At 54.0% G+C, this 14,546-nt stretch overlaps 1 protein-coding gene across 1 annotated transcript; it reads right to left on the reverse strand.

Annotated features, from left to right (window-relative positions):
• Positions 1-543: 543 nt before the first annotated feature.
• On the reverse strand, positions 544-14,149 carry LOC134501139 (C-type lectin BpLec-like). Its single transcript, XM_063308746.1, has 5 exons — positions 14,092-14,149; positions 13,231-13,328; positions 12,545-12,682; positions 1,268-1,382; positions 544-683 (listed from the first exon to the last, which is right to left on the reverse strand). The coding sequence occupies exons 1-5, from the start codon at positions 14,147-14,149 to the stop codon at positions 544-546; spliced, it is 549 nt and encodes a 182-aa protein (XP_063164816.1).
• Positions 14,150-14,546: the final 397 nt, after the last annotated feature.

Genomic DNA, 14,546 nt, shown 5'->3' on the forward strand with positions numbered 1-14,546 from the left:
TGAAGTCACGAAGAGTCTGAAGTGACTGAACAACTAAACATTCTTCCCAACCAAGAGATTCTCTTGGGTGCCGTCCAGAGTTCTTTCAGATCTCTGCAGCCCTCACAGAGCAGCCCCAGTGCAGCCCCCACCCCAGTGACCAGCCCCACCACCCCACCACATGCCCTTCCCAGCAGCCTGCTGCAGTAGTGCCCGGGGTGGGGCTTGCCAGCACCAGTCCGCCTTGGGGGGAAGAAGGCTGTGCTGAGGCCCAGCAGATTCCGCACTGCATTGGCCCAGCCCCCCAACTGAAATGAAACGGACATGCGATAAAGCATTGGAGCAGGAGACTCAGGGGTCTCAAGCATTAATTCGCAACAGTCGCCTGGCTCTGCAAAATAAATGAGGCTGGTCATGCCAAGGGAGTATTTATTGGACATTCTAGCGCATCGGAATGAGCAAAATCACATCCGAGCTACAGAAAGCATTCCTGGAGCGAGAGAGCAGAGATTTCGGCAGGCAGCAGGGCTACATTGCTTCTCCAAGCTTGATGGGGTGCCTCCCTCACTGGGGGGCTGGCGTGGAATCTGGCGCAGCAATTTCCGTCTCCAAGGTTTCCTCATTCTTGTGCTGGAACTTGAGTGGGCACTTGCAGAGGAAAGGACTCCCATGATCGCAGTTCCGATCGTTCCACTTGCGATACCCTGGGCAGCAAAAGAGAGAGTTTTGACCCCTTCAGAGTCCTAGAAAAGCATTTCCATGGCTCCTACCTCTCTCAACCTTCTCTCCCAACCTCAGAGCCTTCACATGGTTGCATCTTCCAGGCTTGTGCCACTGGCGTTCACCAGGCGGCCTTCCCCCATCTCACCCATGATCTCTCCTTCTTTTTTCACAGCCAACAAGCCCCTCAGCTATCAGCTGCTTTTCCAGAACAGCACTCTTCTGGAACGGCCCTATGCCCATGCCCACTGGCTGGCATGGCACCCCGATCACCCTGGAAAGACCTGCAGCGCCTTGTAGAGTCACCCACCCTCGTTGGGCTGGTTGGGCAGGAACGAGGACAGGCTCTGCACCACCTTGGCAAGGGCTGGGGATGCTCAACGTGGGGGGTTCCCCACTTGCATGAAGTTGGGGGCTCTTGAGGTGAGTGTAGGGCTGTGACAACCTTGCAATCCAAGGGATCCACAAAGGCTATCAGTTGCCAAGGGGTGGGTGCGACAGTATAGAACAAAAGTGCCCTCTTTGTTGGAAGTGCACCATCGGCCGCCTCCCCGGCACCCAGGCTCACCTTTCCGTTCCCGCAGCTCAACGCAGTACTCATTGCCCCCATAGTTGTTGGGCTCTCCTTCATCCCAGGAGGAGAAGTCAGTTTTGGAGCCATCACTCCACTGCCAAGTTCTGTGCTGTAAGGACAGGGAAGCCCCGTTAGCCACCCGAGGGAGGGGCGCTGCCTCTGCAGGGCCCGGGCACAGGTGAAACGTGGGCAGGTTTTGAGGGGCAGACCAAACCGGCAACTCCCTCTCTCTCTCCTTCTCCATCTCCCTAGGCAATCTCAGTTGACCTGCAATAGCTCAGCAGGGCTAAACGTGGCGAATGCTTGGGTAGGTGGCTATCGGGAGGCCTGGTTCCTGAGACGGAGGACGGAGCAGGATCCGGAGCAGGATCCATCCCTTTGGGGTGTTAAAAGCAGAGATCCATCCTCCACCTGGGCAGGGAAGGTGGGTGGAGGGGAGGGGAGGCAGCCATGGAGCACATAACCTTTTTCGGTGGTTTTGCCCAAGGCAAGAGCTTTTGGCAGAGACATCCCCCCCTTCTCTTGGAGGGATCCTTCAAATAGCCCCTTAGAAATGGTAAACACACAACTGATGAAGATTAGCAACAGAAAGGGACCTACATGCAAAGGATCCCACAGTCCAATCCAGATATTGCCATAAATTTCGACTTTATGGAAGTAGTCGGCAATGGCAGCTGACTCTGTCTCACTATGGATGGAGGCGAGATGGCAGCCGGGGCTCTGGTTCGTGCAGAACGCCTGGAAGAGAGCAACAGCAGATAAAGGCCCTTGTTTAGCAGAGGAGAAACATGTATGTGTGTTTGTAAATGTGAGAAAACAGCATGGATCTGATTGCATGATCGTAGCCGCCATCTTGGCTTGTTGATCCCCCGGCCAGAGAGGACATGGGTGCTGTGCAAGGGCTCTGCCTGGTCTTCTCCTCTGCCTGGGCCAGGATGTTCACAAGCAGACACCACCTCTCACCTCTGCATCCTTCCAGGTGTAGTTTTCACGGAAGGCCTTGAAGCAAAAATAATTGTACTGGTACCAAGTGAAGGGACAACAGAGTTGGGCTCCAGCTCCTGTGTGGGAAGAGAGAAAGTCCAATGAGAGGGTGGCCAGGAGAGGAGGAGGAGGAGGAGACAGCTGGGTCTGCAGAACACGCTTAACCTGCTGAGTTACCAACATCTTTGATCACAATAAATTGAACCTGACTTGGGTGACAGACACAGTGGCCACATTTGCAGAATGTCCAAAACTTGGTTAGGGTTAGCCTTGGTTAACATTCCTGAAGTTGCATGTCTTGTGTGAAGCTGCCCCTTTGCTTGGGTTATCATTCAGTGAACTGTGCAAAGCCAGAAAATGGGGTCCTTCAAGTGGACCCCAAGACAGCCCATGGGTGCTGAGCAGGCAAGGCGTTTATTTCTTCATTTGCACATTTGAAGGGTTGGGCCTCAGGTGCCAACTGTGAACCTTCCTGAGCCAGTCAGACTTAGCCACAGTTATCTACCCTTTGGAAACAACCCATCCAGACTACTGCCATGCGCTCTGTGTGGAGGTACCCTTGAAAGTGCCTGAAACTGCCAGTGTTGCAGAGCGCACAGCCAGGCTGCTGACCGGTGCAAGGGACAGGGATCACCTTGTCCGTCCTGAAGGATCCGCACTGGCCTCCTGGACGTCCCTTCACTGCTGAAGCCCTGAATGGCTCAGGGGCTGATGATTGGTGGGACTGCCCCCGCTACCAACCACCCAGGAGAGGCCCTTTGGAAGACGCCCCTGCCAGATGCTCGGCTCTTAGGTATGGGAAAAGGGGTCTTCGTGGGGGTCCCATGGAGAGCAATCCCTAGCAAGATGTGGTGCTGATGGCGGGGGGGGGGGGGTCATTCTACTTTTAATGGGCAAAGCACATATCTTTTGCCAAGCTTTTAGCTGTTGGTCACATTCATGTTCAACTGGAATCTGAATCTTGGCTGTATGAATTTCGCTTTGTTTTGCTTTGTTGCAAACAGCCCTGGGTCTTGGAGCAGACACATAAGGTGGGGTCTAAACTCCATAATCAGCCACAGGTGAATAAAAGCAAATTCAGCGACAGGATGCTGGGGGTCCAAATCAGGAAGGGGCTCAGATGCAAGACCTTGGCCTCTCTGGACACTTTGCACAGAGGCGCACGAGAGCCCCCCTGAACTCACCACTTAGGGAGACGGCCAGGATCAGCCAGCCGAGGCTCAGCAAGGTGAAACGCCCCATGGTCTTCCTTGCTTTCCTGCAGAGAGGAGCAAAGAGCAAAGGAGAAGAGGAAGGTGGAGCCAGGCCTGGGGGAGGGCCCCCTCAGGACTGGGGACCCCCCATCCAACCGGGGACCAAGCTGCACACCCCACACTTGGATCCTGCCCTGCTGCGTAAGAGCCCGGGGGGGCGGGGGCTCCCAGAGAAAGGCTGTCCTGTGGATCTCTCTCTCTTTCTCTTTCTCCCAACTTCCCCGATGGATCCCTTCTTCCCTGTCTGAGGACCCACCGCACAGCCCCTCCTGGACCTGGGGCTTTGCCTTCAGGTGGAGAGAGCCCCGCAGGGTGAGTCTGCAGCAGGAGCCTCACCTGCCCAGTCCCCACAGGTGGGAGAGCAGCACTCACCTGTCCTCTGCCTCCTGGGCTGGCAAGGCTGCTGCAGGGGCCACTCCACGCTTGACTCCTCGTGCTGAGCAAACAGGGGCATTTATAGGCAAGGCAAGGGGGTGGATTTGTGTCGGGAAGGGGGGGAGGGAGGGAGAAATAGCTTTTCTTCGGAAGGGATTTTTGGTCTAACCACCAGGAAGCATCTCATCTTGTTTGCACAAAAGAACTTTAATGAGGTTTGGTTTACATTCTGCAAGGACAGGGGTCAGGGAGAGATTCCTGCAATTAGAAGGGGTCCTTGAGGCCATCCAGTCCAGCCCCTGCTCAGTGCAGGAATCCAAAGGAAAGCACCCCAGACGCGGAGCTGTTTAGCCTCCCCTGGAAGGCACCCGGCCAAGGGGAGCCCCCACCTCCCATGGGTCCTGGTGCTGCTGTTGACGTGTGCTCAGGGTGAGAAGCTTTTTCCAACTTCGGGTCAGAACCTGTGGAAAAGAGCAGCTCCCAGCATTTTTCTAAGTCAGTGTTTCTCAATCTTGGCAAGTTTAAGATCGTCGGACTTCAACTCCCAGAATTCCCCTTCCTGGCTGGGTTCACTGGGTTCCTAAAATATGCTAAGACCTCAGCTGAGGTTAAGAAAATGTAATTGTTGCTCTCCAATGAAGGGTGGGAGGGCCTTGTCCTCACGATCTGCTAGATTGACGGGTGGGTTTTGAAGAAAGGCTGAACCACAAAGCGCCCGACTCTCTTTTCACTTAGTCCCACTGGCAAGTGCCCCCCCACTTTCTCCCAATGGCTTCTTCGTACCCCACTTTAATTTGGGACCGAGCGAACCCACTTCTGGATTTGGGCAGCTGCAGCAAGCCGAAACTCCCCCTCCGGGCTGGCACTGCGTGGCGCATGGAGCCACAGAAGAGCTAACCGAGCATCAGAGGTTGGGCTGAAGCAGCTCGAGGTATTTCTTGGAGCTGTCAAGCGTGTTGTGTGAATGTGGTTGAGGTTTGGCTGGTGTGAGAGGCTCGGCAGGGTCACTTTTCGGGGTCTGACTCCCTTTCAAAGCCTTCCTGGAAGCAGCAGCATTATTTGTTTGTTTGTTTGTTTGTTTATTTCTTACAGTTTTAAACTGCCCAGTGGTTGAATCTGGACAGTTTAGAGTAAAATACAGTATAAATGCAATTTGAATAAAAACATATATGATACAATACAATCAAATGCAACTGGGAAACACCATATAAATTAAGCAGCAGCAGGCAGTCTTTCAAAATCTGAAACATGAGAAATTAAAAGGCAATTAAAAGCCCTTTACAGAAACAGGAAACAGGAAGCTCTTCGCCTGGCACCTAATGTGAGCGCCACTCATGGCCCCGGCATCGCTGCCACACACAAACAAGGAAAATGCCTGCCAAGCCCCCCCCCCCCCCCGGTGGATGAGATAGTAAACATAAGTGGCTAACTCACCGTGATGTACTAGAATTTTCCCAAGAGAAGATTTGACAATAGAAGGATATCCTTGTTAATGGTTTTATTATGTACAATTACCAGAAAGATTTGAAGTGGATAAAAGATTTTATGGTTTGAAACAGAATTGTGTACAAATGATGAACATTATTGCGAAAATGTATAATTTGTTGAGACAGAAGAAGTGAAAGAATGCATGATGAAACGGGCTAAAAAGTTGGTTACAATATACAAATGGAACAATGGGAGAATATGTGGCTGAAAGGATTGCAATTTACACTGTGTCCTGTCCTTGAAGAGAATTTTTACAAAATGACGCATTGTTGGTGGTTGTCAGCAGAGAAATTGTCTAGAATGTATGTAAGTCCTTGAATGTCTTTACTTTACTAAATGTCTTTGCTGGAAATGTGAACAACTCGAAGGGACGTTTTATCCGGCTTGGTGGGTGTGCAAGAAAGCTAGAAAACGTTGGATTCAAATACACACCCTGATTCAGAGGAATGTAAAGATTAACATACAGCTGAGAGCAGGTTTTTCTTTGGGGCCATGGTTGAAAAAAGTCATGGAACTTTCTTTTTGCACGTGAAAACTGCAGCAAGATTATTGTATGCACAAAGGTGGAAAGATTCGGCTTTACCCACAGTGGAGGAATGGCCGGTGAAGGTGATGGAACTTGCAGAGACGGCCAAATTGATTTCCTTGGTTGGTGAAAGGACAATATCTGCATTTATGGCTGACTGGAAACCCCTTATAGATTTTATGCACGAAACAGGAAAAAATGCACTTATGACTTGCGGTTTTGATGAATAGGGGAAAAAATGGATAATAGAAAAACATGAGCTTTTTGTGTGATCACAGAGAGAACTTTCTAATCATACTTGAAGGGATCGGGAGCTTCTTCTTTCTATTTCTTTTTCTCCCTTCCTTCCTTCCTCCCTTCCTTCCTTCCTCCCTTCCTCCCTTCCTCCCTTCCTTCCTTCTTGTTATTCTTTATAAGATTGTGTTAGTTTTTATGTTCTCTTTAAAACTTAATAAAATTTACGTATTAAAAGAAACTGGGGCGAAGTAGGCTGCGTAACTGCGTTCACACAACGTAGGGGCCCAGTCTGAGACGGGAGGATCATTTGGGTTGGGAGGGGGTGGGAGCCCAGCCCTCGCCGGAGGCCTCTGAGGGGGGCGTGATCCAGGTCACCCTCCCCAGCCACGAGAGGCCTTGTGGGTCGGCCGGTTAGCATGAGATGCGCTCGGTTAGCCCGGGTTCTGGCTTTCTCCCCTGCTGTGAAACTGGGCAGGAAGAGCAATCAGAATTCAGTTGTCACTGTTGTTTATAGCTGGTGTTTAGAAATGAACGCAAGGGCATTTCTCTTAACAAAAGGTGTTTAAATGTCCTCGCTTCCTCCCTCCCTCCCTTCCTTCCTTCTTGTTATTCTTTATAAGATTGTGTTAGTTTTTATGTTCTCTTTAAAACTTAATAAAATTTACGTATTAAAAAAAACTGGGGCGAGGTAGGCTGCGTAACTGCGTTCACACAACACGGGAGGCTAGTCTGAGACGGGAGGATCATTTGGGTTGGGAGGGGGTGGGAGCCCAGCCCTTGCCGGAGGCCTCTGAGTGGGGCGGGATCCAGGTCACCCTCCCCAGCCACGAGAGGCCTTGTGGGCCGGCCGTCCCAGCATGAGATGCGCTGGGCTAGCCCGGGTCCTGGCTTCCTCCTCTGGTGTGAAACCAGCCGCACCGTCTCGCTGGAGGAGACAGACCCGCTGAGAGTTCCTGCCGGCGTTTCCCTTTCTTTATTGACCCCTTTCCTTCCCTTTGCTGACGAATATTTCAAATGTGAGTCTTATAAAGGTGTTAGGAGGTGCATCAGCTTCCTGTCAAGCATGAGGAGCATAGAAATGCAGGGGTTCCTCCCTGGATGGGCAGGCCCTGCTTCTCAGCACTGTGGCCCTTTAGTCCTTGGCCCGGCGGGATCCCTCAGCCAGAGCCTCGTCTGCCACACGGATGGACATGTCCGTTGGGATCAGCCCAGTGGTGGGACGTCCTCTGCACAAGAGCAGTTGTCACCCAGCCCGTTGTACCAGGGCGGTTCAGTGGGACTCCAGGCTGGCTCACCTGATCCCTTGCCCTGGATCAGAGGCTCAGGGGCTCAGAGCATTTCAGAGTTGGGAGGGCGCATCAGGTCCACCCTCCGTAGGGTGCAGTCCAATCAGTTCAACCATCCTGGAAGCCTCTTCTGGCCAGCCTCCAAGGGGGAGAACCCACCACCTTCAGAGGGAGTCTCCCACTGTTGGACAGATCTGACCATCAGGGGGTTCTTCCCCCTATCTCAATGAAATCAAAGGAGCTGCCCCCGTTATTTCTGGCCCCAGTTGCCAGCGGAAAACATCTGCTAGGAAAACCTTCCTGAGCCCTATAAGACTCCGTGGGGTGGATGGAGACTCCCGAGGTGCCACTTCTCCACACTCTCGGGGCACCTAACAGGGATCCCCAAAGCTCCCCGAGCAGCAGGTTAGGCAGTGGGTTGGCAAGCTCAGTGTCGACAACCGGAAAGAGAGAGTGCCACAAAGCATCGGCACGCAGCGCCACGAGGCAAAAGTCGCCTTCTTCCCTTTGGAAAGAAATCAAGGAAGGAGAAGACTTCCTCCCTCCCTCCCTCCCTTCCTTCCTTCCTCCCTTCGTTTCTCCCTTCCTTCTTTCCTCCCTTCCTCCGTTCCTGCCTTCCTCCCTCCCTCCCTCCCTCTCTTCCTTCCTTCCTCCCTTCCTTCCTTCCTCCTCCCTTCGTTTCTCCCTTCCTTCTTTCCTCCCTTCCTCCATTCCTGCCTTCCTCCCTCCCTCCCTCCTTCCTTCCTCCCTCCCTCCCTCCCTCTCTTCCTTCCTCCCTCCCTTCCTCCCTCCCTCCCTCCCTTCCTTCCTTCCTCCCTTCATTTCTCCCTTCCTTCTTTCCTCCCTTCCTCCGTTCCTCCCTTCTTCCCTCCCTCCCTCCCTCCCTCCCTCCCTCTCTTCCTTCCTTCCTCCCTTCCTCCCTTCCTTCCTTCCTTCCTCCTCCCTTCCTTCCTCCCTTCGTTTCTCCCTTCCTTCTTTCCTCCCTTCCTCCGTTCCTCGCATCCTCCATTCCTCCCTCCCTCCCTCCCTCCCTCCCTCCCTTCCTTCCTCCCTCCCTCCCTCCCTCCCTCCCTTCGTTTCTCCCTTCCTTCTTTCCTCCCTTCCTCCCTTCCTCCGTTCCTCGCATCCTCCGTTCCTCCCTCCCTCCCTCCCTCCCTTCCTTCCTTCTGTCAGCGGGAAAAACCTCCCAAAAGAATTCCAATCCACAAGGTTCGATGATACAAAGAAAGGAGTTTATTTGGTAACGCGTTTGCAAAGGCGGGTTCCGCCGTGCAAGAAGGAACCCTGAACGAAGTTAACACAAAACTTTTATACCCTATCTGTCCTCCCCCTCTCCGGGGGCTCAGCTCACAATCTTACTTCACAAGTATCCTTGATTGCTGGATTCTACATGTCAGCAGGATGTTCCTGCAACTCTTATCACCTACTTGTTTCAGGGTCTCATCCTACTCAAGCATATCTTTGCTGGCGCCAGCCAGCAGTTTATATGCAATTAACTACAAATTTCTAAGCTAAATAACTTTATCTAACACCCATATCCTCCATCCGAGTTCAGGGTCCGGTGGCATATTTCCCTTTTTCATGAGTTTGAGGCACATAGAGGGATTTTCCTTTACCTTGCCCCCCCACTCACCCTTCCTTCCTTCCTTCCTTCCTTCCTTCCTTCCTTCCTTCCTTCCTTCCTTCCTTCCTTCCTTCCTTCCAGTTAGTAAGAGCCGTTTCCCTCTCACTAGGGCACACCTTTCAGTGGCTGAATGTATGCTATACGCCTGTGATTAGTGCAATATATTATATTATCAATTAACCAAACAGCACGAAACACAACATTGACTCCCTACAAAAAGGGGAAGGTTTTGGCCTGCGTAAGAAGCCAGAGGGAGACCTTGTTGCACCTGCAATCCTCAGCCCTGTTTTCTGGCGAGGGAGGCTGCCTGGCGTGGCCCTCAACCCTGGGGCCAAGAGGATCCTCCCTGCCCATCCATCCGGGTCGGACCTGAGGGGTTAAAGATAGGGAGATGACGGGACCCGACCCGCTGCTCCTCTCTCACGCTGACCGTTCCCAGAACACGATGATCTTCCTTGCGTGGGTAACTTCTGAGGGGGTCATTCACCCTTTGCAGATGTTTGAAGAGTCCACTCCCGACCCCCCCAAATTCAGCAGCCATTTCCCCATCCCCGCGATGGGACTGTCACGGACTGCCGGGTGAACTTTCAAGCCTACCGGGTGCAATCAAGGTCGCCAGCTGAGCTCCCCTTGAACAAGACTCCGCCCTCCCCAGGTCCTGCTGTGCTGCCTGCTTGTGGGGGTGGGTGGGGGGGACGGCTGTTCCTGGGGAGGAAGAGCAAAGGATGCTGGGAGTGCCTTTGTTCCCTGCAGGGTCACGCATGGGGTGAAGGTCATCCAGCTGCCCAGCTGAAGCAAGCAGGCACCTTTTTGGGCAGCACCGATAGAGGAAGCAAATGATCGCTTTAGTGACAACACCAGAGGCAACAATTCATATCTGTGGGAGAAGGCAATGCTCACCCTCTCCTGTACTTTGCCAGGAAAACCTCATGGATAGTCAACATAAAATGATTGATGTTGCAGCAGTAGACGAAGTGGCCCTCGGATCGGAGGGCACTCACTGGGCTCCTGAGGAGGAGCTGAGGGCCTTTGAGTCCTGATGGTGTTTGTGATGTGGGTGGATTAAAGCCTTCCAGACACTGAGTGGCTGATGGTTCTGTGCAGATGTTACCTATTCTCTGCTTGGAAGAAAAGCAGAAAAGTGGGCATCCCTTCCTCCCAGCCAAGAAGTGCTCTCGGGGGCCGTCCGAGGCCATTCAGATCTCTGCAGCCCTGACAGAGCAGCCCAGCGCAGACCCCGCCCCAGCAACCAGCCCCACCCCCTCACCCATGCTGTTCCCAGCAGCCTGCTGCAGTAGTGCCCGGGGTGGAAGGCGGTGCTGAGGCCCAGCAGATTCCGCACTGCGTTGGCCCACCTCCCCAACTGAAATGAAACGGACATGCGATAAAGCATCCGACCATCAATGGGTGGTCCTTCTGAACACCCCCTCCCTTTGGTGCCCAGCCTTGCCATGCAGGAGACTCAGGGCTCTCGAGTGTTGGACCTCACCAGTCACCTGGCTCTGCAAAATGAATGAGTCATTTTGGTCATGCTAAGGGAGTATTTATTGGACATTCTGGCCCATCGGAGTGAGCAAAATCACATCTGAGCTACAGAAAGCATTCCTTGAGCGAGAGAGCAGAGATTTCGGCAGGCAGGAGGGCTTCGTTGCTTCTCCAAGCTTGATGGGGTGCCTCCCTCACTCTGGAGCAGGTGAAGGAGCAACTGGCACGAGAATTTCCTTCTCCAGGGTGGATGGGATGCTTTCCCCACTCTGGGGCCCGAGTGGGTACTTGCAGAGGAAAGAAAGCGCAGAACCGCAGTTCTCCTTGTTCCAGTTGCGGTGCTCTGGGCAGCAAAAGAGAAAGTTTGATCTGCCTGTTGCGGTGGCCCCATCCGAGCCCCAGAAGAGCATTTCCACGGCCCCTCCCTCTCTCAACCTTCTCTCCCGGCCTCAGAGCCATCACGTGCTGCATCTTCCAGGCTTGCGCCACTGGCGTTCTCCAGGCAGCCTTCCCCCATCCCACCCATGATCTCTCCCCTTCGTTCACGGCCCCCAAACCCCTCAGCTCTCAGCTGTTTTCCAGAATAGCACTCTTCTGGAACAGCCCCAAGCCCGTGCCCACTGGCTGGCACTCAGGACCCTTGGAGGGCCAAATGCTTGGCAAAACCAGAGCAAGCTTGGACAGATGGAAAAGCCCTTGGTCTGGCTGTCTGTCAAAACAGGCCCAGATCCCCATCCCCAGCCTCGTTCCCCCTTAAGGAGAGCGGCTGACGGTGATGTTTGTTGGGAGCGCAAAGAACGTCACAGCTTGAGGGGTGGCCATATAAATCAAATCAATACATAAATCATAAGGCCAGTTGCCTCCTTGACTCCTCCTGCATGGAATCTTCTCAGAAACAGAGGTGGCACATTCAGCCGGAGGAAGAGCTGATCAGCCGATCACCCTGGAAAGACCCGCAGAGCCTTGTAGAGTCACCCACCCTCGTTGGGCTGGTTGGGCAGGAACGAGGACAGGCTCCGCACCACGTCGGCAAGGGCTGGGGATGCGCAACGTGGGGGGGTCCCCACTTGCATGAAGTTGGGGGGCTGTTCAGGTGAGTGTAGGGCTGTGACAGCCTCGAGATCCAAGGGATCCACAAAGGCTATCAGATGCCAAGGGGTGAGTGTGGCAGGATAGAACAAAAGTGCCCTCTTTGTTGGAAGTGCAACATCGGCTGCCTCCCCGGCACCCAGGCTTACGTGATTTGAACCCCAGGTCAGCGCAGTCCCCCTTCTTCGGTCCAGGTGCCCAGTTGGTGTAGTCAACCTTGGAGGCGTCCGTCCACTGCCACATTTCTACCTGTAAGGACAGGGAAGCCCCGTTAGCCACCCGAGGGAGGGGCGCTGCCTCTGCAGGGCCCGGGCAGAGGTGAAAAGTGGGCAGGTTTTGAGGGGCAGAACAAATAGGCAACTCCCTCTCTCTACACTTGGCAACTGAGAAGCATCTTGGGAATGACTGGGTGGAGGGGAACCTTCTGCCCTTCTTTCTGCGATTGAGCCCTTTTCCAGAATTGGAAATGCCACGGAGCGCAAGCTGAGAGCCAGCGGATAAGAGAAATGAGCCATATCTGCCCAAAACGAGAAAGGGGGAGGGAAGAACAGCCCTCCCTGGCCGGGCCCGCAGTCCCCTCCAGAGTCTCAGAAGGACCAAGTCCATCCAAGGGGCACAAAGGGGAAGGCAGACGGAGGGGGAGAAGCCTCGTTCCTGAGACGGAGGGTGGAGCAGGACCCAGAGCAGGACCCGTCCCTTTGGGATGTTAAAGGCAGCGATGCGCACTTCAGTTGGGCAGGGAAGCGGGGTGGAGGGGAGGGGAGGAAAGGCGGCCTTGGAGCCAATAACCTTTTTCGGTGGTTTTGCCCAGGGTAAGAGCCTTTCGCAGGGAGATCCCCCCCTCCTCTTGGAGGGATCCTTCAAATAGCCCCTTAGAGACGGTAAAAACAGACTGATGAAGATTAGCAACAGAAAGGGACCTACCTGGAATGGATCCCACAGTCCGATCCAGATATCGCCAGCGCTTCCGACAAGTTGCAAGTAGTTGGACATGGCATCTGTCTCTGCCTTCGAATGGATGGAGGCCAGGTGGCAGCCTGCGGTTTGCTCAATGCAGAACACCTGGGAGAGAGAGAGAACAGAGGAAGCCCTTGCTCAGCAGAGGAGAAACAAGTGTGTGTGTCTGTGCATGTGGGAAAAGAGCGGGGATCTGATTGCATGATCGTTGCCACCATCGTGATTTGTTGACCCCCAGAGACCCTCGCTGGAGCACGTGGCTCTTGAAGAATTCCTGAGTTAAATTCCTGAGTTAAAATCTCTGATCCCGATAACTTCAGCGGGAAGGTGGTCTGAAGGGGCCGGAATTGGCCAGCCACAGTTGCCGGTGAAACATCAGGAAATCTCTTGTCTAGACCGTGGTCACCAAGCCCCAACGCTCAACACTGCCCCACAGATACCGGCCATGAAAGCTGCACCAATATATGGTTCGTTTGAGACTGTCCTAAGATCCTGGTCTCTGCTGCCTTTCCATGCACCCAGCCTAGCGGCCCCCCAGGCCCCTTGGCAGGTCGTCAGCCCAGCCAGGGGGCACACGGGGGCTGTGCAAGGGCTCTGCCTGGTCTTCTCCTCTGCCTGGGCCAGGATGTTCACAAGCAGAAACCACCTCTCACCTCTGCATCCTTCCAGGTCTTGAGTTCACTGAAGAACTTGTAGCAAAACCCATTGTACTCGTACCAACGGAAGGGACAAGAAGTTTGGGCTCCAGCCCCTGTGTGGGAAGAGAGAAAGCCCAATGACAGGGTGGCCAGGAGAGGAGGGGGAGGAGGGGGAGGAGGAGACAGCTGGGTCTGCAGAACACCTGCCGAGTTACAGACATCACAATAAATACACAATGGTTGCATTTGCAGAATGTCCCAAGCTTGGTTAGGGTTACCCTTGGCTAATTTTATTGAAGCTGCCTGTCTTGTGTGAACCTGTCGTCTTTGGTTGGTTTATCATTCAGTGAACCGTGCAAAGCCAGAAATGGGTTCCTTCAAGATCCAGGTCAAGCCTGTTTAACCTTTGCACAGTTGGGCCTCGGGTGCCAGCTGTGAACCTTCCCGAGCCAGTCAGACTTAGCCAGTTATCCACCCTTTGGTGACAACCCATCCAGACTACTGCAGTGCAGTTTCAATGGGGGTACCCTCGAAAGTGCCTGAAACTGCCAGTGTCGCAGAATGCACAGCCAGGCTGCTGACCAGTGCAAGGGACAGGGATCACGTGGTCTGTCCTAAAGGATCTGCACTGGCCTCCTGGACATCCCATCAGTGCTGAAGCCCTGAACGGCTCAGGAGCTGATGATTAGTGGGACTCCCTGGATCTTGGAGCAGACACATAAGGCAGGGCCTAAACTCCATAATCAGCCACAGGTGAATAAAAGCAAATTCAGCGACAGGATGCTGGGGGTCCAAATCAGGAAGGGGCTCAGATGCAAGACCTTGGCCTCTCTGGACACTTTGCACAGAGGCGCACGAGAGCCCCCCCGAACTCACCACTTAGGGAGACGGCCAGGATCAGCCAGCCGAGGCTCAGCAAGGCGAAACGCCCCATGGTCTTCCTTGCTTTCCTGCAGAGAGGAGCAAAGAGCAAAGGAGAAGAGGAAGGTGGAGCCAGGCCCGGGGGAGGGCCCCCTCAGGACTGGGGACCCCCCGTCCAACCGCAGAGCAAGCTGCGCATCCCACACTTGGTCCCACGTCTCCCCCTCCTTAGTCATGCAATGGCTTTGGAGGGGTCGCAGTGGACCCTGCCCTGCTGCATAATGGCCTTTGGGCCTCCCAAAGAAAGGCCGCCTTTGGGTCTCTCCGCCCCCCCCCCAGAGATCCCCAGTTGGATCTCTTGCTCCCTGCCTGAGGACCCCCTGCACTGCCCTGTTGGACCCGGGGTTTTGCCTTCAGGTGAAGAGAGCCCTGCATGTCTGCGGCAGGCGCCTCACCTGCCCGGTCCCCAC

The sequence above is a fragment of the Candoia aspera genome, chromosome 7 (assembly GCF_035149785.1).
Source record: "Candoia aspera isolate rCanAsp1 chromosome 7, rCanAsp1.hap2, whole genome shotgun sequence".
NCBI classification, from domain to species: Eukaryota; Metazoa; Chordata; class Lepidosauria; order Squamata; family Boidae; genus Candoia; species Candoia aspera.